A 26473-nucleotide genomic window follows, 5' to 3' on the forward strand; every position below is an offset into this window, starting at 1 on the left:
GTTCCAGGTGCGAGACGTTTCACGAAAGATCGGAAAGTTTTCTTTCGATCGACTCCGGGCGCAGCCGAGACTCCGCGAAACGAACGATTACGAACGAGAGCGCGATCGGAGACGCGTTTTGCATTTAAATGGGAAGACACCGGTTATCGTACGAGGCGCGTAGTTTTTCTTCGGTGAGTCACGGGCTCGTACCGCGGTTGCCCGTGTCTCGCCGATGGAAGGACGCGAAACGACCACCTTTTGTTGTCGCAAATTACAGTCTTCGAACGGTTCCCGCGACCGCGAACGGAACCTTTCTTTCACCTCCGGCTCGCGATGGAAATTCTAAAACTCCTTCGAGGTATCGCGGATAAAGAGCACCGTAAGGGTAGGAGAACACGAGCGATTTTGCCCGATCGTCGACCAGCCGAAGGCGATTCGTTACCGATAACGAGTGAAAGCCTCGTCGAGCCTATTGTGACCCGTATAATAGTTTGCATTTTCCCCTCTGATCGCGGAGAGGGGCCAACGGAGAGGGAGGATCGATGGGTTCGAAGAGCTTACGTAACAATCGCGCGATGAACGCCGCAACGGTCCGCGTATAACTGTAAAAATGGATGCGACCGTCCGATGGAATTTCGAGACTGGCCAATCGGTGCGCATTGTCGTCGAACCTCGTTCGCGGGATACAAAAAAAGAAAAATAGAACGAACCGGCTCTTTTCGTCTCTGCGTAAAAACCGTACGAAACGATGGCAAACATTTTTTTCTCGTCAGGCGTCGTTGTAACGGCCGTTTCGGTGCGCGCGCGAGTCTCGACGAGGAAAACAAGAGGACCGCGCGATGGACCATCAACGAATAACGTTTCGAGGACTCGCGAGCGTCCTTCGAAGATACGCGCGTATCGTGCGAGCGAATTTCTCGCGAGGTTTCCGCGTTGGATTTCAACTCCGTTCGCTCAAGTTTCTCCGCTCCTGCTTCGTCGTTCACGGTTCTCGCGGAAAGCTCTTTTCCGTGGATTTGAATGGGTGGTGGTCCCGTTCGGTCGAAATCTCTGCCGAGTTCCGTTTCTAAATCGGCATTTTAACGGGCGCGAAAACGTCGAGGCTGTCGACACCCTTCCGGAGGAAACGAGTCCCCGTTGCTCGAGCGATCGAATTCGAGGACGTCGATCACCGTTCGTTCCTAGAGACTTGTGCGCGACGCGGACGAGTGCAAAGTTCTCGGTAAAGTTCTCCGCGCTCGCTCGACGATGCGTAAACACGCAAAAACGCGGGCCGAGTAGCGTCCACGAGGATGCTCACGGTTTCAAAGCGGAAAGTGGATACAAGAAACACCTATCCTCGCGCAGCGATCGACGCTGGTCGAGGAAAAGGCCGATCCGCGTACCCTTCGTCGAATCTGATTTACGACCCCCTCGAAAGCCGATAAAACGAACGCCGCGCGGCTTGTTCCCGTTTTCCTCGAATCGGTCCAACCGCGAGAAAGGAACCGCTCGATCCACCGTACGTCGGTACATACACCGACGCGTATTTCCGACGTTTCCTCGAATCTCGTAGCGATCGATTCGCGGCCGAGAACGTTAACGCTCCGCCAATAGCCAGAGTTACGCTCGACCAGGAACCTCGGGCGTCGCGCGCGCGTTTTTCGCGAACCTCGACGAGCTGCCGTAACTTACGGGGCTTTTCCGCACCGTCGGCCCGAGAGAATCCAATTCTTTTTACACTCGTTGCGTTTCCCGAAAGACTTGGACGATTAGAAAATCGACCGAGTCCGCATCGACCGAGGAGACGAAACGCGGTCGAAAATTTTCGTCGACGCGCTCTTCGAAATTTCTCGACGGAGGGAATCTCGGACATCGATTTCGACGCGGGAACATCGAACGATATACGCGCCGTCCGAGATACGATATTCGGACGTGGACGCGAAGGTGTCGACCGGAAAAGATAGAATCTCCCGGCGAGCGACACGGAGCAATCGGAACCCTCGTCCGACCGACTAATTCAATTCTCCCCGTATAGTCTTCGAAGTAGTCTCGGCCGGGATTATACGGAATCCCCGGTACAGCTATATTTACGGAGATCGTCGAGACGCGAGCCACGGTCGGTCAAAGTCCGAGCTCGGAGAGGAGTTGGTCGATAAACGGGATAGCTCGATCAGCGGACGCGATCCGATCCGGTATACGGAACACTCGGATTCTAATCGGGATCGAAGAAACCGTAAGTTCGATCGCGTTTTTCCTCTCCGCGAAACGACGCGGTGCCTCCGAACGATCGAAAGAAAAAAAAGAAAAAAAAAGAAAAACAGGAAACTCGATGCTCCGTCTGAGCGCGGCGCGGGAGGAGGCGTACGCGCGCTTTGATATTCTCAACCGCGTTCGAGGGGATCGTAACCGTATTCGAAAAGAATGCGGTCTACGAGGCAATGATAACGATCGCAATAGCCGTAGAGAAAGATTATCGAAGCCGCGGCACGTGAAACTGCTCGACGTACGATTACTGCCGGCGCGCCATAGAAAGAAGTACTTTTCCCGATTTCCGGGAGCTAAAAGTGGCACGTAAAATCGAAGCCTCCTTTCTCACTCTGCAAACTTTCGTGCGCGAAAAAAGGAAAACCGTATATATATGTATATATACGTACACGTATATACGTACATGCGCGCGTTATGACTTCTTTTATTCGCCGTGCATCGTAACGCGTCCGTACAAAGCTCTCTCGCCTCCTCTCTCGGCCCCTCTCTCCGTCTTTCTTCGAAACATCCCCGAAGATCAGAGAGATCGAGGATACGTAATTGCGCGCGAGCTTTTTCCCGGAGCGGAAAATTATTCCTCGAAACCGGTCGTCCTACTTTAAGAGCCGATACTCGTACGTGACCCGCACGCGTAACCTCTCCTCTTTCCCTCCTCCCGTTCGAAACGTTTGAAGCTCGATTTACTTCGGGGTACTTTCAATCTACTTGGAATCATTCGTGTGTCGATTCGAAACGATTTTCTCCCGACGCGGCTTCGGCCGCCTCGTCGCTCCAATTTCCTACCGGGAGATATTAGGAAACGGTCGAGGAGTTTCGCCTTTGATTCTTCGCTGCGTCGACGAAACGGAAGGGAAAAAAAATTAAAACGGACCTCGCGAATGGGAAAACACCCTTCGCGAACAGCCGACGAGAAGGAAACACGGTGGATACGACGGAACGGTGTCTCCGATTGTTTTCGCGAGGGGAGAAAGTCTGCCGAGTCTATCGACGAAGCTATTCCGATCTACCCTCCCTCTCGACCGTGTCTTCTTCGATTCGAAACAATGGCTTCTTCGCCGAGACGTTCCCGTTTCGCCACGGCACGCCGCAAGGAGAAACCACGCTCGCCGTTAGTACCCTTGATGTCCCGATTGATTCATCGCACCGAGGGGAAGAAAACGGATCGCGAGCGTTCCTCGCGAAGAAACCCGTTAACCGACCAACGATAATTCGACCAACGATGCGAATACCGAGTACGCGGTTCCATCGAGATTCCCTTATCGCGCGCGACGAGATCGGAGCACGATCGAGACGATTCTCGCGAAACGTTGCATCGAACACGGGGTCCAACGTTTCCTACCGATCTAGGGTGTATTTTTCGATTCGAAACAACACCACGGTCGATCTTTCACATTGCGACGGGACAAACTCCAAACTGTCGTTTATCCGTGAAGGATTCGAGTCGCACTGATTCGTCGAAGTTAAATACAGCGATGATTAGCGAGAATCGCGACGATCGCCTAATCCAAACGAAGAACTCTCCTTGAAAACGAACAGCGCGACGTCGCAGCGACAGATAGACTTGAAAATGTGGACTGCTTTGTTCGATAGCTCGTTGGATTTATGTACACATTGTTATCTTAAAGAATGTTCTACAGTGCTGTACGAAGTACGGTCTGAAAAGTTTCGCGCGGTTAGTTTTCGGAGCAAGTCTTATCGGGAGGGTGTTCGTCGAATTGGAGCTTGGGAATCTGGATGCACCGTTTCGAGTGGTCCGAGGTGACGAAACCATACGTAGAAATTACATATCGAGAGTCGTCGCAACATCGAGAACGAAAGTAGCTCGTTGCAACGGGAACGAAATTACGATACGAGGAACGAGGGAATCGGGGTCCAAGTTTCCGAAAACGGAGATCAACGATTTCGAGGGAGAGTAATTTGACCAACTGGCATCGCGTGCCTGTTCAAGACACGTGCCGCGAGTTCCTCACGTTTCCTCGAGATGGAAACAACGCTCGGTTGTTTCGTATCGACGGACGAGTTCGTTTAATTTGGTTTTCGGTGGGCCGGCGAACGCGTCTGGCGGACCGGCCGGCTGGTCTGGTTCCGTAAAAAGGTTAAAGGTCGCGGTCGCTCGCGCGAGTCGTTCCCCGCGATAACGTTAAGGTGAAATATAAACGCGTACCTCTGGCCCGCCGTTAATTCGAGCCGTCTAATAAAGTCCGACCGAGTTTAAACTTTAATACGCGACCTCGTCCTTCTTTTTAAATCGTCGGCCCTACGGCCGGGATATCCGCGGCGAGTTAAGGACGTAATTTCTCACGAGGAGAACCGTCGGCACGGGCGTCGAAAATCGTGGTCGACCGGGCGATAACGAAAAGCGACGAGGAATTAAAAGTCTGGCGAATCGCTCCGGTCGAAGACGGTGGAAGGAAGCGGCATTATCTTCCGCGGAACGAGGCTAAGTCGACCGAGTTACGCGCGCGAGCCCTTTCTTCGACCGGATACAAAAGTTCCCCGGTCGTCCCCGTCGGTCCACGCGGCTTTGTCCACTCTTTTCGTCGTCGTTGTAATTAATTTTATTAACGAGCACCGAAACCATCGAGGTCCGTAAAATCCGGCGGACGTTCGTTAACGGCCTCGCGAGGCGGACGAATGGAAAAGAAGAGCCCGCGATAACGATCGAAGTTCCCTCGGAGTCCGCGTGCTTCGAGCTACGACCATTGTGGGTAGCAGCCTCGTGGAAAGACAGAAAGGCGAGAAATGGAAGAGAAACCGAGCCCGAATTATTAGCACCGTCCAGTGAATCCGTTTGCAAGGAAACCGCGAGGAGGGGGTGGATTCTGAAGAATCGGTCACCGTGAGATCGCGTTCCACGACCGCCCTCGTTATCGAGGATCCGCGCGGCGCGCGGCGCGCGCTGCTCGCCAAACTTACGCGATACCGTATTATCTTTCCGGCGACGGACTCGCCGAACGAATGAATACCCGAACAAATTTCCGCCCCGTTTATTTTTAACGAATAACGCGAACCGGCCGCGCGACCCGCGAATTATTCCCTTTTCTCCGCGCGATTCGAACGCGACCGAACGGAAACGCGGACGATCGAGCGTGCTTCTTTGTTCGTTCGGTTAGATCGGGTCGCGAACAAACGACGCTGGTCCGCGATAAACGATCGCAATTCGGAACGAAGAGAAACGTTTTACGAACGCAACCGCGACGGAACACGCGTTTACTCTCGCGATCTTTCGCGGTCCACGAGCGCTCGATTCGCGACGCGTCGACGAGAGACTCGGGAGTATTTCGGCAATCTGTTGGCCAAGTCGCCAATGGCAAATACCGAGCGGTGGGTTAATTTTCGGTGTAACCGAGTCTGCGGTACGTGTCCACGGAGCTGCGCTTCTCTCCTCGAATCGTGTCCGTAACACGTACGTAAGTAGACGCGCGCGTGGATGCAACCCACAGCAGACACCAACTTCCGGCGGAGTTAATGTAGCTGCAACGCGTAACCCGATTTCGCGGAGTTAGTCGAAGGCGTCGATGCTGTCTTACCGAGTACGCCTCCTGGGACGTCGAGTAGCGGAAATCGGATCGTGGATCTTGGATACCGAAACGTGACTTAAAACTCGCCCGTGACTCGTCCCCGCGGTCCGAAACGTGACGCGATACACGAGCGGATCGAAACTCGCGACACGGATGGCTCGTAGAACCTGGAAAATTCGAAAAGAAATCGCTCGTGAGTCGCGACAGAATCGCGAAAGATCTCGCGTAACGGACGATCGTTCATCCCGTGATATCGTTCGATGATAATTGGAGCTCGATCGCTCGCGATGCGCGCGGAAATTCGTTCGACGAGCTCCGCCAGGTGCGAGGATCCTTGTAACGTAACGCAGATGTAACGGTAACGTTCGCGGTACACCGTGCTCGGGCGAACTTTAATAACTTCATTGAGTCACTGCGCGCAGATAACTGCGGGGGTGGATCTCGTGAAAATAAATCGTCGTGGCGCGCGACGGGCGCGTATTAACCCCCTGGAAGAGCGGAGAGCCGCGCGCGAGCTACTCGCCCCGGAACCTCGAGGACCGAGTTTAAAGAGGCGGTAACAAAGTTTACCGGATACTCGCCGGATTTTACGCTGGATTAGATTTTACGATTCCGGTCGCGGCGCGCCGGAGAAACCGCCGAAACGGTCCGGGGCTGCGGTTAATCGCCGAACGAATTAAAACGTAAAAGAAAACTCCCCGCTAATGCGGACCGGCAACCTTCCACCGACGGAAATTTACCGTTTCGCGGCACGAAAAACTCGGCTCGTTTCTTCCGTTTCGGTTCGGTTAGGAGCGCGCGCGTCCACGCGAAATTCCGGGCTCGCGATCGACGTACCTTCTCGGGAATGTTCGAACGAACGGTGTACGCCGGTCGAGTTCGCGAACGAAAGAGACTTTGTCTCGATTTTACGAGCTCTCGATCTCGAGCGTCTCGAGACTCGCTCCCCGAGCCGAGGATACCACGAACGAGTTCGAATCTCGTCGCGGGTCGCGAGCTCTGGCGGAAGAATATCGAGCATTCCGTCTTACGGAAATATTTAGCTTACCGTGGCTTCGGTTAACTCGAGGTTGCGCGAACGGAGTCTGTTTGCGTTCCGCGGAAAATACAGCCGGTACGTAAGTGGAAGCGAGCAAACGTAGGAAACTCGGTGCGCGAACCGAGCACGGATCCGCGAATCACACGGGAATGGAACCGGTTTCGGGACACGCGATACCTTTCGTCGCGTTTTTCGATTCCCGTGTCGCGGATACCTCGCTGGAACCGTCGAGGAAAAATATTCTCGACGAATGGGAAATTAATTCACCGACTGGTTCGCGACGACGCGAGCGGTAGAGGTGTCGTCGATCGCTCGTAAATAATTTTCAATGGACTATTTACGCGGGAAGCAGGTGGTCGAATTCTGAAAACGATCGAAGCCGTTAAAGCCCCCTTCGTCCAGTTTCGGGCGGGCGATAGGCCCGAAACGCGTCCCTAAAACCGGAAGAGGAATTTGCATACGGACCGACGTCACCGCTGCCGGCAAACGGAATATTCGCCATTCGTATGCATATCGGGGCCAGCCACCTTATCGCGCTTTGCCAATTAACCCTCTCCGGTCGAAACCTACCCGCCACCGCCGCCATCTCGGTCTCCGCCCTGTCGGCGGCTCGCGACCGGACCATAGAGGAAAATTCACCGACGCTTTCGCGGAATCGACGCCGAAGATATCGCGACTGTTGGTCACACGTTGCGTCCGTTGAATATGCACGAACCTCTAAAGCGAAAGTAAGCAAAAAGCACGAGACGCGAATCGCGACGCGTCGCCGCGACGATACACCGGCGTCGAAACTCGCCCGAGGCGTAATTCGACGAGCGTAATTCCACCTTTGCGCGGACCCAACGTAATTGGATCCACCGCGGATGAAAGAGACGTTCGTCCAAATCCTCGAACCGCGGTATCCAATTTACGCTCGGACGACGCCGAGACCGAGAGCGGCGGGGATCGACGGAAGAAATTCATCCGGATCGAAATTTCACGCGGTCTTTGTACGGACGAGGCGTAATTAGGCCGATCGCGATGGAAACGCCGCGCCGCGCCTCGCCGCTTCGATGGCGCGCGATAAAACCGAGAAACGGGAGCAGGTGGAGCATTTTTTCTCCCTTCGTTTTTTTTTCTTTTTTTTTTCTCTCTCTCTACCCGTGGCGTGCACCGCGATCGATGAAATTCGCCGCGGTAAAAAGGGACGATTCGCTCGCGTATGACCAATAAGCGGCAGAATTTTCGCGACACCCTGTTATCGACGAGCGCAAACACGAGTCTGGCCGTCGGCCAACCTCCGCGAACACTTTCCTGCATCGTCGGATGTCGGATACCGACGGTTAACGGTCATTTTAAAAGATAATTCTCGCAGAAGTAACGACCCCGCGTCCCCGCCCCCGCCACCGCCGCCGCCACCGCCGCCGCCGTCGTCCCCCCGTTTCGTTCCGAATTTCGTTAAACGCGCGAAACGAGCCGGCGCGGCGGTCGCCGACTCGACGATCTCCTCTCTCCCGGGCATCGTTCGAATTTCCATTGCCGGAAGCAGTCGCGCGTCCACCGTTTCGTTCGACGAACATTTGCGGGATTAAAAATTGGAAAACTCGTCGTTCCTCGACCGTGTAAATACGTATGTCGCGGGTATAACGAACGAGGAACGCTCGAAACCACCCCCCATCGCCGCCCGACGCTTTCGAATTAAACATTTTCATTGGCGTTTCGAGCGTCGTCCCGTCGCCTCGATCAAAACCCGCGCGAATTTCCAGCGAGGCAACGTTCGCGAAACGGTGTTCGTTCTCGCGGTACGATCGTTCGAGGGAAGAGGCCCGTAACAGCGGAGATCAAGGTACCCGGTTTACGACGTTACCGCGCAATAAAGCGATTCCTAACGCGGCAAAGGCTTCGCGACTCCGTATGCTTAATTTGCTCGACGACGATTCGAGTCGCTTCTCGAGCGCGAACGTTAAAATACATACCCCCGTGCTCGCGTCGCGACCACCGCCGAGCTCGCGTAACAACGATCCGACCTTCGAGCAACCGCATCGAGCTGTTCAACGACAACGACTTTCCCGGTATTCGATTACGCAGGTGGAGTCGAGGGTAACGCGAAATCGAGACTTTCGCGGGACGAGCGTACTCGGACGGTTCGATTCAATTCCAGCGTTTCGGCTACGACTGCTCATCGGGCTCCCTAATTATCGCTCGTTCGTATCGCGTTCGTTGATCGGACCGTCGTTGGTCAATGGGTCGTACCGTGACCCTGAATCGGCCAAAACTCGTTTCGTTCCGCTCGGGCAAAGTTTCGTCGACGCGACCGACCGATTTCGCTCGAGTACCATAGTCCAAATACTCCGGACACCGTTTCGACGATCGATGCTCGTCTCCGAACGTCCCTCGGTCTTCCTAATTATTACTCGCGTCCGTTAATTGGACCGTCGGTAGTCGATAGGTCGTATTTCGAGCGACGAGTCGGCCGAGAACCAGTGTATTTCCGCACGGTGGAAAGTTCCCTCGAATCGTCCGATTCCAAGTACCGAGCTCCGAATATTCCAGGCTCGGACGATTAATGCTCGTCGAGCTTCCTAATTGTTACTCGTTCGTATCGCGTCCATAAATTGGACCTTTGGCAGTTCACGGATTCTACGTCGAGCACTCGAGGCAAAAGTTTCGTCGAATCGGCCGATCTGGGATACGCGCTACATCCAAGTACCCCGGAACCGAGTTCGCCGATAAAAATACGAGCAAAGTTGTCCGATCTTTGGGAAGGCAAAGTTGTACGAGTTGTTCGAGTTGTTCGAGTTGTTGCGCGGTGAAACGGTCGGCGCGACGATTATCGTTACGGTCGTTTACGAAAGAACCCGCTCGCTCGAGATGGTCGTCGCGCGTTCGGTATCGTTTCGTTCCCGTGTTCGGGATCGAACGAGCGGACGAAGATCGAGTCGGGTACTCGAAGCGTTCGAATCGGATTCGATTCCGATCGAGGCGGGGCAAAGAGATTCCTCGTGCTGGTCGCTCGAAGGAACTCGAGCCGAAAATCCAATCACCGTTCGAAGCGGTTCGGATGGAAGGGAGGTTGTTAGAAACAGAGCGGTAAACGGGTAAACCGGGCGGACATCGAAAGTGTTCCGCGCGGGAAATCGATGTCCGTTTCGTGAATACGAACCGGAGGTCGCGTTCCGGGGATCAGGGGAGACTGGGAACCGATCGGGCGTGATCCGTCCGCGACGTCGCGTCCTCGAGCCTCGATCTCGGAAACGATATTTCTCCGTTTGGCGGAGTCTGGCCCGATTCCCTTTCCACGGAATTTTTCAGCGTCCGTTGGCTCGGGAACCGCGAGCCTTTTCGATCCGGAAACCGTTCGGTAATCGTCCGCGGTGTTCGTCGAATGGCGTTTCCAGAGCCGGCCGCGCGAAATAATTCCTCGCGATCGTCTCCAGGGCGGAATTGGCAAACAGATGCTTTTTATTGCTCGTGTACGTAGCTGGCCGCGACACGGAGGAAAAAACCTAACGACCCCCCCGTCGACTCGGTCCAACGAATTTACGCCGAGCCGGAGTCGGAGTCGGAGTCGGAGTCGGAGTCGGAGTCGGAGCCCGCTAATGCCGCGAGAGAAAGCTCAACGACCAACCGTTAAGATCGATATCGCGCGACTCGTTCGTCGAGGGTTCCCTTATCATCGGTTGGACACCGCGCCTCCCGATTCCGATGAGATTCGAGGAAACGCGCTCGGTTAACGGGCAATTTCGTTTCCCGCGAAATTTCCACTCGGAACGCGAATCGATCGACCGTTAGGTCCGCGCGAGTTCGCGTTATCGTTGTCATCGTTATCGCGGTGGGCGTCGTTCGCCGATATCGTCGTCGTCGCCGGTACGATCGGATCCTCCGGGTGTTCCGCGATCCGTTTTTATCGCGACGAACGCGAAAAGCAAGACGGTAGAACCGTGGGATCGGAAAGTTAATTTACGCGCGAGCTTCGGCGACCTTAATCGGTGGGAATATTTAGAGAGGGAGTTTCGATCCCTGTAAACTTTCGGAATTATCGGCCGACAAGTAGCGGCGCGAGAGATGGGAACACGGCTGCTCGTTTGGTTACCTAATTCCGTTCGAAGTTGAATTCGCTGGCTCGCACCGCGCTCAAAGTGCATTCAGCCACCGTGCGGTGCGGTTCGCGGCAAACGCTCGGGAGATCCATCTCCGATTCGGGTCAGATTTGTTGGGGTAACAATACGCGCACGCACTACCCTACCGTGTGCACGGTTCCATTCCCTGGGTTTCCTCGCGCCTCGAAATACCTTTCGCGTCGCGGCGTTCCTCTCGCGCCTCGACTTTTCCGCGAACTCGCGCGGAATATTTTCACCGACGAATTCGATGATCGCGTCCGCCGGTTACGCAACGAGAATCCGAGCACCCGAAGAATCGAAACGATCCGAATCCCGCTCGACGGAGAAACGTTCGGAACGTCTCGCGCGAGAAACGAAATTTATAACCCGGAACGGGACGCGTATCTCGTACACGTTGCGCGTAAACGCGACGGAGACGTTTAAAACACCGCGCGAAACGTAGAATTATCCAGAGATAAAACCGTTTCTCCCGTGAAAGGAGGGCAGGGAGCACCGGCTGCGGCTGGCAGCGAGGAAACAAAGTAACTGCGCGAACGGGAATTTAACTCGCGATCCCTCGTTTGTTCGAATAGCCTTGCCGCGGGTGGGTAGTTTACGCACCGGGCGCAACGTTCCCTCGCAACCGCGTCCCGAGTTCTCGAGGATTTCACCGGTGAGCGTCGCGTTCGCGAACGCAACAACGTGGCCGAAATACGGGAGAAACTCGTCGCGGGAGGGCTCGTTCGATCGCGATAACCGACACCGTGGAAAATCGTTCCCCGAGTCCTCGCGAGTGAGGAGGACTACGCTACGCGTAGACGTAGCACTCGGGGCGAAATTCCAACTGCACGGGAGCGTTTAAAGTTGCCGCGTTCCCGGGACGCGGAACCGGGCTAGACGGGAACTTTTCCAGAACCGTAGGAGAGAGACGCAGTTGCGAGTTTCCCAAGTAATTGCGCGGAGCGTGTAATCGCGACGCTATCAGGAAACGCAACTTTGCGCCGTCGCATCCCGCTCAATTAACGCTCACGGCTGGCGGCGCCGAAGGGCGGAAGGCGAGGGACCCTGTTATCCGCGCGTCCTCCTACGCGGCCACGATTATTCAAATTGTTTCAGCGTGTATTACGCGGGACTCGCGCCCTCCGCGAGCGACCGCGCCGAGTTAATTCGCGCGTCGACCGAACGGAGCGCGCACCGGGACAGGTGGGGAAGAAGACGAGGCGACGCGTGCTTAGAATTATCCGTGCCGGTAATACGCCTTAACGGGAATACACAGAGGCCTCCCGTCGACTCGAGTCGCGTAATTACGGTCGTTTCGACGGTTAATCCGCCTGTTAGCGACGTCCCTACTTTTCTTTCCACGGATTCGAAAGTTTCTCGTTTACTCGCCGGTTACTTTACGGCCCCGGCTAGTTTAATTAAAGCTCGGCTCTCGGGGAGACGCACGGCTACGGCCGTCAACTTCGAACGTATCGCCGAGTCTCCGCGGCGTTAAATTGCACCAGACGATGCAACGGATCGCGCCTTAAACGGTCTCTCGGACGCGCGACTCGGTAACGTTGATCGCAACCGGAGATCGGATGCCGCGTTGCGCGAGGATACCACCGACCGAATTACCGAGGAACCGGGGGAACCGGAAACCGAGAATCCGGAGAACGGATAACCGAACCTCCCCGAGTTAGACGCAGAGCTAATGCCGTTCCGAGTCGCCGACTTTCTTACCTCTTGTCTCTTACCTCCGTCTCTTGCCTAGGAGGAGACGTTCGTCTTTCTCGCGTCTCCGCGTTACGCGCGCGAACGAAATTATTTTATCCTCGTAAAGGCGGGAGCCAGTTCCCAACGTCTCCGCGACGAGCTCCGAGCGCGGATTATCGCGAGCTCGAGGAACCGGTTTCGCGGGCGCTCGACCGTAAATAAATTACGGTCGGTGAGGTCGGACTTTGGTCGCGCTTCGTCGACTTTTTCGCAGGTAACGCGCTCCGATCTCGTCGCGGGGTAAACGATGTCGTTCGCGAGCCATCCCGGTTACCCCGTACAGGACCGTTCGCCGATTTCCCGATCGCGAACGCGAAAATAAACACCGGACCACTTACCGATATTTACGTTTTCGTCGTACCGTTCCGGTGCGCGGGCGTAACCCGCCAGTTTTCTTACCGCCCGGGGAAAGATTTCTTCCGCGAATTCCATTCTATTCGCGTTTCGCTAACAATGTTGACACGTTCGTTCCGACGAAACCGGCGGACAATATTTGCCCAGCGTCCCGCGTCTAAATCCAACGAAAGAAATCAAGGATTCCGGATGGAATAGCTCGGCCCGGGGCGACGCGACCGAACCCGCGGCTAAACTTGCGCGCGTCGACGTACCGCGCTCGCGAGACCCTTCTTCGCCCTTTGGTTCCCTGCTGCCCTTTTTCCACGCGCGCAGCTTCGGCTCCGAGCGTACGTCGCGTCGCGAGAGAACAACGATCGAACGACCAATTACGAAAATACCTTTCGTTCGTTTGCTCCAGGCACAACGATCTCCCGTGGAACATACGCAAGTTTCTGAAGAATCAGTTGAGGGAATTCAGGTTTGACGACCTGAGGGACACCCATCCTTGGTCGCGGAGCGCCTGGAGTCACACGGATCTCAGAAGATTGAAGGAGGGCATGGTCGCGGCGCAGGTGAGCTCGACGATAACCTCGATAACGCGGCGGTTCCGCGAAAAACGTTAATCCGGTGGAACGAGGCCGTCGCGGCGCCAACACCGGGACCGTTTCGCGAACGATACGAACGGGAGATATATATCACTCCTCGGCGCGTGGACAGCGCCGAGTACACTCGCGGCCGTAATTCCGAGCGCTCCCGGTGCGCCGTTCGGCCGCAAATTTTCTCGCGGAAAACTATTCGCCGAAGAAAGGAGTCGATGTTCCATTTGAAACACTTTTACCCGAGAGTCGTCCATTTCCCCGCGGCGATTTACGGCACGGCGAGAGTTACGAGCCGCCCCTTCGCTCCTCTGCCTCTAACCGCCCAACCGCCCCACCCAGTCCCGTCGAATCGAACGGAATCGCAACGGATGGCGGGAAAATCGAGAAAAAGTTGGCTCTCTCTGTTTCTCGAATCGGTAATCGATCGATTCGCGGTTCGAGATCGGTGTAAAAATTGCTTTCCAGACAGCGACCGCGTATTTAAAGCAGAGGCGATTCGAACCGGCCGCAAACCGCTACTACCTTCGAATTCGAAGAGAAGGTAAACGCGAGAATCGCGTGTCACCGGGAACTCTCGGTGCCCGGCGCGATGTTTCAATTACACCACGGTGGCGGCGGCGGCGACGGCGGCGTCGCGTCCGTTCTTCGAGGCCGTAAACGGCGGCGATTAATTAAGAGGCACGGGCGTAAAACGGTTCTCGACGTTCGTTTCCCAGCCGCCCCCCTGGTTCGTCCCGCGGTGATCGATTCGGAGCACGCGATCCAGCTCGCTCGGTGGGAAAGAATCGCTCGCGAATCGGTTCAATTAACGCGATCGACGATCTCTCTCTTCCGGGCGAACGAGGCGACGAGATCCCCCCGGCAACTTTGGTAATTAATTTCGCGCGGTTCCCCGAGATTACGCGCTGACGAAAATTTACCGTGGGGTCCCCGGTAAACTCGAGCGGTCGTTCACCCCGATATCCTTCGGATTAATCTCGGACCTCCATTACGGTGCTGTACTTTCCCGCAACTTCCGCGGAGAGGAGAAAAACTTGCGCGGGACCCTTTCTCCTCCTCTCGTTCTCCCTCCGTATTTCTCTCTTCCTCTCTCGATGTTTCCGATCGGCCGCAGCCTTTGCCCGGCTTTCACCCGGTGGCCAAGAAAGAACGCGCTTCGACGAAGGGATGAAAAGGTTGCAGCGAAAAGTTCGCGGGACGAATGTACGCCCGAGCACGAGAACGAACGGTCGCCGTTCCGGCTCGTCGATCGAATAAATCTTTTCTTCGACGTCTCGGCTCTCGTGGCGCTCGAAAGCCGGATCGATCGAGACCTCTCGCGCTTCGAGGACGAAAAATCGGGTTCCCCTTTTCACCACCGGGATCCTCTCCCCTTCCTTCGTACCCGGATGCTCCCTCGACGACCGCGAATCCACGATGCTCGCGGCCGATTCGCGAAAGACGTCGAAACGAGATCGCGGCCCGAGCCGATGTTCGATGAGCGATCTTTATTCGCGCGGCAATTGTCCGTGGACCGATCTGTACTTCGATCGGCGGGAGTTTCCCGTGTAAAACTCGACCGAGCTCGTTATCGGGATTAACGTTCCCCGCGATCGCGAATTCGCCCTTATCTCCCGCCTTCCGGAACCGGCTCGAAGGGAACGGAACGAATATCGATTTTCGATTTAAGCGAGAAACAAGAACGACTTCCGACCCTACCGCGGAACAAGTTTCCCCCGAGTTCGCGGATTACTCTCCGGAAACGATTCTCGTCGTTCGTAAGTCTCGAAACGATTCCTTTTGCCGCGTGAATTTCGGCCAAGCGGTTCCAACGCCGGTGTTTCCCGACACGATTTTCCGCGCGAAGCCTCGAAATCGTATTCGCGCGCGCGGCCTCTAACGAAAGTCGCTACCTGTGAAATTGCTTTCGCGATGAAATTCGTGGGCATCGCGGCGACCGTGCTCGCCGCTGGTACGATACGCGTATCGTACCGCTCACGAGGAAAATATCTTCGACGCGACGCCGAAGAGTCGACGACGAACCGGAACGGTTCCTCGAGAACGACCGGGAACCGCGAATTTTCACGAGCACCCTCTCCTCGTCGTCTCTGGGCAACCGCTATTTCATTCGGACTTGGCTCGCGCCGAATAACCGACGCCACTCGATGAAACGCCATTAATCGTATCGGCCATAGACGTCGAATACGCGTTACGTGGCGCGACTATGGACCTCGTGCGCGAACACGAATCGCGACAAATACGAAACCCGTTTCCTGGCTGGCTGCACCGTACGGTAAATAAAAAAAAACGTAAAAAGTCCGAAACAAATTACGTCGACAAAAAAAAGAAAAGAAAAGAAGAGAAAAGAAAAGTTCTCCTCGGAGCACCGTACCGTTCTTCGAAAGCTTTCGAATCACGGCGTCCCGTGTAGTACGTTCGCTGAGCTCCCGCGGGTTTAGCTTCGACCGGAGCCAACGGGTGTCAGGGACGTTAAAATTGGTGTTTCCTTTCGGCTCCCCGTTAGGTCGCGAGGCGGGAGAATTCTTTCGCGTTGCTCCCGTCGAATCGTCGGGAACTCCGCCGACTCCGTTTTATCCGACGTGGGTTTAACTTTAAGACGTTAGAAATGGAATTCCATCCGGTGGAGAAACATCCGTTCCATCGGTGGCTCGGAGGAGGAGCGAGAGCGCGATACAGCGCGAAATCCACGAGGAGCCTTTACCGAGAAAATAGCCTCGGAGACCTTTGAAAATACCCCGGGCTCCGCTCGCTCGTTAGCAAAACAGTCGCCCGGCTGATCCCATCTATTAGAAGCTCGTCTAGACGCGATTATGGCAACCGTGGCCCAAGGCCGGGCGCGCGATAAAGAGGAGCGAGCGAGCGGTTCGTCCGAAAAGTCAGCCTCGCGGAGCGAACCTTCGAGTAGGGTTCTCCCTACTCGGTGGAAGGCCGCTCCGTTTTCCTCGCGCCCTACCACCGGCCACCTCCGCTCGCCACCTTCCACGTTTCTCTTGCCCCGTGCCAACGCCAAGGTGTCGCCGTGGTTAACGGAGGGGGGCAAAATTCAAATAAGCTTCTTACGATGGTGCACATGCGCTCTCGCGCGCACACGACCCACGTACCAGCCAGCGCGCGGGCCAATTTAATTAATACCGTAATTAAAAGGGAATACTAATTACGCGAATAGCACCGGAGCCACCGTAGTTACGACTTCGCCGAGAAGTGGACGAGAGGAGCGGTAACGTTCGAACGGGCAAGAAACGCGGCAACTTTGGAACAATTAGGGATATTCGTCCGGGTGAAATAAGTTCGTCGATAAACAAAGTTTCGTCGTCGATGGACTCGGAACATCGAGGCCGGAAGTTGACGCGATCTCCTTCTTCGGAAGGAGAAAGCGCGCGCGGGACGTTTCGCTAATTTTCCGGGCCGTCCCTCTCGAAGGAGGTGGTATTCGGATCGAGAGGAAAGGGGCGACTGGTCGGCTGCGTTCACCGAGACCTCCTATACGCGAGTGCATGCATAATACAGGGACGGCGAGTGTGCGCACAGGAACCGACAAACTGTTCCCGACTCGATCCATCACTGTCTCGGTTAATTCAGACCGGGGGAAGGCATCCGTCGCGAAAAGGTTACCGAGCATTGATCGCGACGCCAGCCCGACCACCCGTGGACTCGAACACGGCCTATCTTTCGCCACGAGACGTCGCGCGTTTAGAACGGAACGCTTTCCTTCCTCTTACGACCGACCCTTTCGGAAAACCGATGTACGAGACTCGACGATCGTCTCCGTTTTTCCGAAAACGCATCCGAGTTGAATCAACCCGCACCGCGCACGCATCGAGAATCCAGGGCGTTCTACGAACGTTCGCGATCGTACGCCCGATCCATCTACCGAGCAATCGGTCGCGGTTTCTACCGACTGCGTCCCACAAGTGAATTTCGAGCGATTCGAAATAACTCGAGTGTCTATACCGTTCGAAACGCTCGGTCCTCGGGGAATTTTCGGTATCTCTTTCGCGATAAAAGCCAGCCTCCAGCTGCGGAGAATTCGTTCGCCGAACTAGCGAACGGACTTCTCGATAGAGACCGTGATCGGTATACGCAATTTTTTCGCCGTTCTCTGGGAACCAGTGATAATAATCAACGAGAGGACACGCGCTAGTACGACGACGCCTCGACGATCGTTCCCCGATACCAAGGAGAAGCTTCGACGAGTCGCGTGAACGCTCTCTCGAATTTCACGTGATCTTTAAAACGGGACCACGCGACGCGATTACACCGTAGCCGGCTCGGTGAATATTTTTACAAACGTCTGACCTAAAACCCGACCGTGACTGCTGCTCGATTTTGCGCAAAAGCGGCCAGAAAGAGAGAATGCGCCCACAGAAGGAGACGGAAACCCCGGCTTCCTCCCTCGCCCCCCCCCCCCCCACACGCGGACGCGTTTTTATAAAACGTCTGACCTAAAATTCCAGGTGAGCTGGATTCTAACGAGACGCGAGACGCCTAAAAAAAGCTTCTATAAACAGTCCGCTGTTTGCGCATCGTCCCTTAATTCACTATCACTGGAAAAGACTGAAAGCCAACGGTGCTTTTAAAGCCCACGGCGTCAATGTCGCGCGCGAGATCTCGAGACGCAACCTTTCGACGAATAGAACGCGAATCGCTATTTTAACGATCCACTCCTTTCGTTCTTCCGAGCGTAACTCGACATCCATCCGTACGATCGTGCATCGATGCACGAACGATACTGGCCAATTGCATCGGGTCTTCCTTAAAGTTTCTACATCGTAGAGATTATTTTTTTCATTTCGACGATCGTTGCGAATAATCGTAACGTTTCCTTTTATTTATCGCGACGGTGGAACGCGATAATATTTTCTATTTGAGAACGTGAAATGCAGCTCGCGATCGCGCTCCTGGTTGGATTTACGAGTTTGCGCGAAATTCACGGGATCGTCGTCGAAGCAATTCGCGCCGTCGATGGTTTTCCTAACCGTTGATCGAGTCCAGAGGATCAGCTCGAGAACGTTTCGCGGGATTGTTCGAAGCGTGTTTCGAGCGACGATTCTTTGGACGAGTCTCGTTGCTTGAAATCCTTCGCCGATTCGAGAGCAACGCTCGTAGAGTCGTCCGAGACGTAGGCCCGAAAGTTGGATCCGTGCCGTCGCGAGAAGCCAAAGCGACCGTTTAATCGATATCGCGTTTGGTAAATAACACCGTGCGACCAACGAAAGATTCGATTCGAATCTTTATCGAACGTTTATCGTGTCCCTCTCGTCGTAACGACGCTAGGTTCCGTTCGAGCGTTGATCAAAGCGAGGAAATTAGTTCTGGTCGTTGATAAAATTGCACGGTAATTCCAGGAGGAAATAAGGAAACGATCGCGGGAAGCGACGAGTACCGAAAGTTCCGTAAACGCGAAAAGGAGCTGTCGCTTACAGCTGGAGGTTACACCGGATCCAAAGTCGCGAAGCTCCGACCGCGAATTTAATTATCGTCGCGTCGCGATTAGCCCCGGGCGAAACACGGGGGGGCATTCGAGTGGTTTAAAGGCCGGAGCGGTAACGCGAAGCGGAATCGTGACGGGAAAGATTCGGTCGGGAGGGCAACGAAGTCGTTGGCGAGTCGGTCCCGCGATCGAGGCGACGCGGAAGGAAGCAAAGTTGTCGCGAACGAAACGAGCCGGGCTGACGCGGAGAAAGAAAAAAAAGAAAGGAGGAAATTTTAACGCCGCCGGCTGATTTACGACAGCTCGATTTACGTCACGCTACGGGCGTACGTTTCGTCCGGCACTGTTGCCAACTCGTGTACAGGGTGACACGGTACGGTTGCGAAGTCTCGGGTTTGATCGCGATCGGGTACCGGCTGAAACAAACGGGAGAAAAGTGCAAGAACGCGCGACGCGATTAAGAAAGTTTCGCGCGGAACGTAAGAGAGCCAGGGTTCCTGATCTCGCGGGGATAGAGCCCGAGTCGCATCCACCTTATCGCGAACGAGCAACGCGCGTCTCCCCTTCGAAGCTGCTCGTTTCCACGAGGATAATCGTATCGGACGTTCCTCCGCCGCCGGTTCGCGGCTCGCGTTAAACGATTTTTACGCGAACGTTCCGCCCCGTATCGCAGGAAACATCGCGGCACGGCGTCCAATCTCGGTATCCGATACATCGGTTTAATTTACCGGGAGCGGGCGGGCGGGCGGGCGAGCGAGCGAGCGAACGTGCGACCGACCGAATATATTTTCTTAGGCGGTAGCCGCGAGGCTAGAAGCGGGCCGGGGCGAGGCGGCGCGAGGCGGTGCGAGGCGGCGCGAGGCGGGGCTGGCCGGGCCGGGCCGGGCCGGGCCGGAGCGAAAGCGAGGGGATAAATACTCCCTTATTTACGAGTCCCGATATCCCCAGGATTTAAAATTCAAAGCGGCGCTCGCGCCGCTACGTTCCCAGCCAGTCCCGTAATGGCCGTTTAATTATTTCCAATGTTCCATCGGATAACGAATCGAAATGAGAAATGGCCGTTTATCGTCGTAACGAGTCGCTCTCTCGTCGTCGGAATTTCGTATTTACGTTCGAGAGTTCCGATCGGCCGATTATCGGACACGGAAATCCGTATCAACGGCGCGCGACTCGTCGTAATTTAAAAGCCAAAGTCACGCGACCAACGGTACGGTGTACGCGCGAGGACACCGTAACGTTAACGATCCGGCGAATTGCTCCAACTGACCGATTTTCATCGTTTCTCGTCTCTGTTGCAGTTCTGGTCGGCTTACGTGCCCTGTTCCTCTCAGCACCTCGACTCGGTTCAGCTGGCCCTGGAGCAGATCGACTTGATTCGACGGTTGGTCAACAAGCATCCCGAAAGCATGGTCCTCGTTACCACGGCGGAAGGTGAGCCATCTCGAGCCGCGATTCTACCCCTTTGCGACGCCAGCGCGCTTTTCCTCGACGCAACGAGCCACGAAACCTCGCGTCGAGTCGCGTCGAGTCGCTCGTGTTTACACGGCAGTTGCCTCGATGCGCCGCGGTATATCCCTGCTGACGAGTTAATGCCGAATCTGTGTCGCTGTTCGATAAAGCTGACGCTAGCGCGGTTCGGAAAGCTCGGCCGAGAAAGGAATCGATAAAAGTGTACGCGATGGGAAAACTTGGATCGCGCGTATTAGCTCGATCGCTCGAACGTCGAATTCTCGCCGGCTTCGGATCCGTCGTTTCGCGAAGAAGCGTATCGATCCGGCTATACGCGCCATTTGTTTGTCCATAAACGAATTTATGTACACACCAGCGTCAGTCATAGCGCTACCTCCGGGCTATCGACCGAATCGTTCGAAGCCGGCATTAAATCGTCGGCCGACGTAAACGTGGAATCAAACGACACGCGATCGTGCTCTCTCCGAGTCGGCTGTACCGCTCGATAAAATCGCCGGAACGATTTTCAACTTGAACGCGAAATCGTCGATCGCTCGATCCGAGATTACACCGTACGCTTTGCGCCGAGTTCGGCTGCCACCGTATGGAAAAATCGGGATTCGTCCGCGAGGAACTCGATGGGAAGATTCGTCCCCGCAGCTTCGCAAAACGATGGGAACCGTGCACGGAATCCCCGGTTCTCGAAAAATCACGAGTTTCCAACGTCGACGTCGATGATCTTGGAAGACGTCGCTCGCCCGGAGTGCTTCACACGCGAGGAATATGAAATCGAGCTTCGAGGTCGACGAACGTCGGGAATTACCATCCTCTATTTGTTCCCGGAATGGGCCGTCCGACGTTACACACCGCCAGAATTCCTGGCGGAATGCCAATCTCGGTGGTGGGGATGCCGGGTGCTGGCACGCCCGCGAAAAGAATGCCTCGACTTTTCCGCTCCGAGACGAAAAATCTACCGAGCGAATCTTCCCTGCTCGCCGGCCGCGCCTTTCTCCGATTTAATTAATTTCTCGGACAACGAATCGAGCCTCGCCGAACAATTAGTTCCGTCCTACGTGCACGGAAGGACAACCGGAAACGCGTCTTTGACCCACTCGGCTGGCAAATTTACGCACGAATCGTACGAAACGTTCGATCCGGTTTCGCGGTTGTCGTTCCCGGGTCGCTGGACGAACGCCAGCCTCGGACGAACGCGATTGAAACCTTACGGCTTTCGACGTTGCGGAAAAGTTGGAACGACCGCTCGTTTCTCCTCATCGTCACCGTCGAGATGCCGCGAGAATCGCGAAAGCGTCCCGAGATGCTCGCGAAAGCTGCCCTCCCTTTTCTTCGGAAACGGCGCATCGTTGCTCTCGATGTAACGAGCAGCTTCCGAGATACCGGGCCAACCCGTTTCGCGATGATTCGCTCCAACGTCGAAGGAGCAGGTGCACCGAAGAGACGCGTATACGTCCTCTACGAGGACAAGGAGAGGAAACGAGAGCAGCCTCGATCCGGGAGGCCGATTTTACGTCACCTTTTCCGTAAGGAAGTTCACGCTAGGGTATCGAACCGACGAGCTACCGTATTCGACGTCGAGGTCGATTCCGTGAAAAGTTATCGCCGGCGTGGAACACGGTCAACGCGGCGGGCAAATCGATGCGCTCGAGGATAAAAAGAAAAAAAGAAAAATAATCGAAACGCATCGCTCGAGCCCGATTCGAATCGTCGACAGGCCCGTTAACGACGATTACGATGAAAAGCTCGTCGAACAGCGATCGAAAAAAGTACGTAATAATTCTCGCGATCAACGATCAACGGGCGAGTCGCGCGCGATGATTACGTCCCCTTTGATTATTCGTATTACTTACTCGTCGTAATTATTTACCGCTCGGTGATTATAATAATTAATATCCGACTTAATTATACGGTAATCAAAATCGTCGATCGTTGATCGAATTACATTTCGTCCAACGTTGCCGTGCCACGAACGATCCCCGACTAAATTTCCCGGCGATACGTTCGCGCTCGCTTGAACCGAGACAACGATGGAAATCGGGGCGACATCGTTCTCGACGCGAGCCTCTGTTTCGAACGATCGTTCCCTGTCGCTGCTTTTCCCCCAAAAAAAGACGAGAAGCCGTTACAAATCGACGAGGATCGGAAGAAAAACGAGCAGTTTCGCGTTTGACGGCGCGACGAGTCGGCGTCGGTGACGGAAACGAGAAAAGAAGAGCGAGCGGTTCCGCGAAAGGAACACGCCGCGCGACCCCTGATTCGATGGTGTGTCTCTCGGTTTCAACTCTGTATCGTCGATGAGAACGAACGGTGGAAAGAATTCGTGATCATTTTCGAAGAAAAACGAACAAGAATCGACTCACCGCGATTCCGTCCAGCGGATTTTCGAGCGTAATTTCGTACGGCTACGCGTCCCGTGATAATTTCCAGCCGCGAACGCGAATCCGACGAGAAAACGTCGCTAGAGCCGGGAAGATGCAGCCGGTTGTAAATTCCGGCTGAAATGGAAAAACGTCGAGCCATACCCGGCGACCCACCTCGTTCGATAAGCCGAACCTCGCCGACTGCACGTCGGCGTGCACATGCATATGTAAATGGACGCGCAATACGCTCTTCGTGCATACTTCCTCGTACGTACAAAGGTCCGATTGTTCGAAATTTGCAACCCGCTTCTTTCCAACGCGTCGCGGATCTTTCGAGCGACGGATCGACGAACGTCATCGATGAAGATTCGAGAGATTAGAGCGCGGAGGGTACGGGTCCTTACCTCGTTGCGAGAACAACCAACACCGACGAGGAACGCAGCATCGATCCACGACGTCGGCCACCGAATTCGTCGCGCACGATCGCGAAAGAAAATTGCCGAGAAGGGAAGCTTCCGAAGGAAAAGAACGGTACGCGCGTTTTCTCGTTAAAAAAATTTCCATCGCCGACTTCCACCGTCGAACAACGAATTTACGAGCGAGCAATCGATCCCTTCGTAACTATCTCGACGGTGTACCAGACTCGCGGACGTTTAGCCGCGACTTATCAACGGTATCCTGTAAGACGGCCGGTTCCGCCGAACGGAGGACAAAGTAGGTGTGTTTACATCGACCGATCGTCGCTTCTGTCTGGAAAGTTTCGACGTAAAGCGTACTTTCGTAGCGATGCTTCGGAAGAAGCAATAGTTCGAGACGTCCCGGGAGTTCGAGGCCGAGGATTTATGGACGACGGAGACGAACTCGGTGCTCCCGTTTACAATGCTCGCGCGACCGAGACGACTTTTAATTTAAAACCGACACGGTACGGTTCCCTTTCGCAACGCGTCCTTTTCACGGCCGGTTCGATTCGGAGATTTCTTTCGGGAAAACTGAACGGTGAGAGGTCGTTGATCGAACCTCGGGGAGAACTCGAAAATCGACGCGAGGACGGTTACCGATCGCGAAGAGATCGGTGCGTGACGCGCGAAAGAAAATTCACGTTTACTTACCGGACAATGAACATTCGACTCGTCCAGGGGGTACGGAACGAAAGACTTCTAAAGAAAAATTTACCGTACGCGAGAAATCGGAAATTCCAAAGGAAACGGAAGAACGTTTCGAAACCGTGAATCGGCCGATAAGGTCGAAGCTTGGGCCACGTCCGCGCGAACGTAATCGAGAACGGGAGCTCGTACGCGAAATACACGTAGACCGGCTTCCAAGTAGGAAAGTATCCACGGTGCGCGCAGCCAGGGAAGCTATAAATCAGCGAGCGCGGTAAATCGAAGTCCATCGACAGCCGGCGTACCTTTTTCGGTTGTTCTTCCATTAGGGGTTTAGTAGGGCGTAATCACCGGGCACGTCTCGCCGGCCGTAGAAATTAAAGTTCGCCGGGACAAACGACGCTCGATTTACCTCGTACCGAGCCAGGAACGGAAGCGTCTTCGAGGGGCGAGGGCACCGCCTCGATAACTTTACCCAACAGCCGTTGACATCGGGCGTGTAACGCGAATTACGCGAAAGTTTCGCCGTGTATCGAAATCGAATTATCGGTGCAACGAAGCCCCGCGAGAAACTTTTAATAGATCGCGCCGTAAAGGAAGACGCGTGCTCGCGCGGCGCGGCGCGGCGCGGCGCGTTCTCGTTCACGGCGAGTAAATTCGCTCGGCCGCAGGAGGATCCGGGGCTCCATTAACGCGAGAACTCGAGGGGATACTCGATCGCGCGCGGTCAAAGGCGGAAAAGTTGAAGCCTCCGCGACAAATGGCGTTTCGCCGGGGCTCTTGTTTCACGATGGTTTCGCGAAAGCGAGCGAGCGAGCCAGCGAGCGGATTTCGACGTGTACGCGGTCCCGCGTATCGATGTCCCGGAAGCACCGTACCTAACGCAATTTGTACGCGGTGTTTTAATCGAATCCAAACGACACCGAGCCCGCGAATCCGATTTCACGGTGCCCCCGACACCGGCCCGCCCTTACACGCCCGGGCTCGATTAAAACGATTAAACGACGGGGAAATCGAATTCGCGGCCGCGCTGACTAAATACTGACAAAATACCGGCCCGCAAGGAGGATTTCCCGGCCGTTCTTCGAAAGCCCCGCGGTTCCATTATCCACGCGGCCGGGGATTAATCGAGGTCCGTTTACGGTCGGTAATTAATGATCCGCGCGATAACGCTCCGGCCTGCCGACGACCGATTCGAATGATTTAATTAAACCGACTCGATCGAAGATGAACTTTCATCGATCGTGTGCACACCCCACCCCCCTCCCCCCTTCCCAATTCCTCGACGCGCTCTAAACAATTAGCTCGAGGAGATAAAACTACGAGGACGTTGAAGGGAGATGTAACGTGTGATTGCAGGTATCGAGAGAGCGCACAAGGAGGGTAGATTAGCGAGCCTGATAGGGGTCGAAGGGGGCCACGCGGTCGGAGCGAGCCTCGCAGTTCTGAGGATGTTGTACGAGTTGGGTGCCAGATACCTCACCCTCACTCATACGTGTAACACGCCTTGGTGAGTTTACCAGCTGAGATAATGCCCGATCCTGACGGCTCTGTCCCGAGTATCGCGCCAACTCTAGCGATCGAATCCCGATAACGGCGCAATAATTCCGCGGCCCCGACTCACTTCCCCATTTTTAACCAAGAGTGGCTCAACGGAACGCGCAAGCGCATCGATCATCGCGGCTCACCATCGAAACGCAATTTTCCATGCGATCCGAGATAACGCGGAAACGAACGGGCACCGCGGTTACGGAAAATCTGCGAAACGGAGACTCGTCGGAGACACACTCGGTCCACGAACGACTACGGTAAACGTGTACCGATAAAGACGAGACACCGACTCGAAACTTTCCGAATCGACCTGCAAAATCGAACGTTCGAATCGAATCCTTATATAATTTTCGCGACGCGGGCAGAAAATCGGGAACGATACCCCGATCGAGATAAATCGGAAGCTCGAAACGTCCGAGAAGAGGCACGAAACTTACGCGAGGGTTACGAGTGTCTCGCGACCCAGCTGGCGAAGTCGGCCCTCGACGGAAACATTATTCTCGAACGAACAATGGACGAATTCCCTTTTACGAGGCGACACCAACTGCAACTGGGCGAGGGAAAAACCGACGACGCGGAAAAGAGGGTGGAGAACAATAAAGAGTCGCGAACGAACCGACAGCTTTCGCGAGAGACGCGTCGCGCGACTCCCCACGGTACCGAGTCCGAATTTATTTTACACCCGTGTACACGGCTCTCTACGATTAAAAGCGTCCGGGGGTTAACGCGTGCCTTGACACGGTAACGAACGGAGACCGAAGAAATTTCGCGCTCAGAGACTTACTTACCGGTACATTTCATCGATGTTCCGTTTGATAAACTTTGCGCCGATCTCGCTCCAATTATCGATAAAGAGCGTTTGTCGTTCGCAGAGGTACGCGTTTTCTTCGAGAAATCCTCCCCGAATATCGAACGATCGAATTAACGACCGACTCGACGAATTGTTCTTTCTGAACGCGTATTACACTTTCATAAGTATTCTTCGTTCTAGCGAATCGCGACC

The 26473-nt window shown here is 54.9% G+C and overlaps 1 protein-coding gene and 1 long non-coding RNA gene across 4 annotated transcripts in view; one reads left to right on the forward strand and one right to left on the reverse strand.

The window, feature by feature from the left end:
• The window catches only part of LOC143151626 (uncharacterized), a 130713-nt gene that overhangs the window by 76112 nt on the left and 28128 nt on the right, over window positions 1–26473 (reverse strand). The window lies entirely within an intron of this gene.
• LOC143151623 (dipeptidase 1) overlaps window positions 1–26473 on the forward strand; it is a 57092-nt gene that overhangs the window by 2727 nt on the left and 27892 nt on the right. The window contains exons 2-4 of one of the 2 annotated variants that reach the window (XM_076320958.1): window positions 13378–13531; window positions 20288–20420; window positions 25279–25429. In XM_076320958.1, the coding sequence (XP_076177073.1) occupies window positions 13378–13531; window positions 20288–20420; window positions 25279–25429 (438 nt within the window). The remainder of the gene's footprint in view (window positions 1–13377; window positions 13532–20287; window positions 20421–25278; window positions 25430–26473) is intronic. The other variant, XM_076320959.1, reaches the window with a different exon arrangement.

The sequence above is a fragment of the Ptiloglossa arizonensis genome, chromosome 9 (assembly GCF_051014685.1).
Source record: "Ptiloglossa arizonensis isolate GNS036 chromosome 9, iyPtiAriz1_principal, whole genome shotgun sequence".
NCBI lineage: Eukaryota > Metazoa > Arthropoda > Insecta > Hymenoptera > Colletidae > Ptiloglossa > Ptiloglossa arizonensis.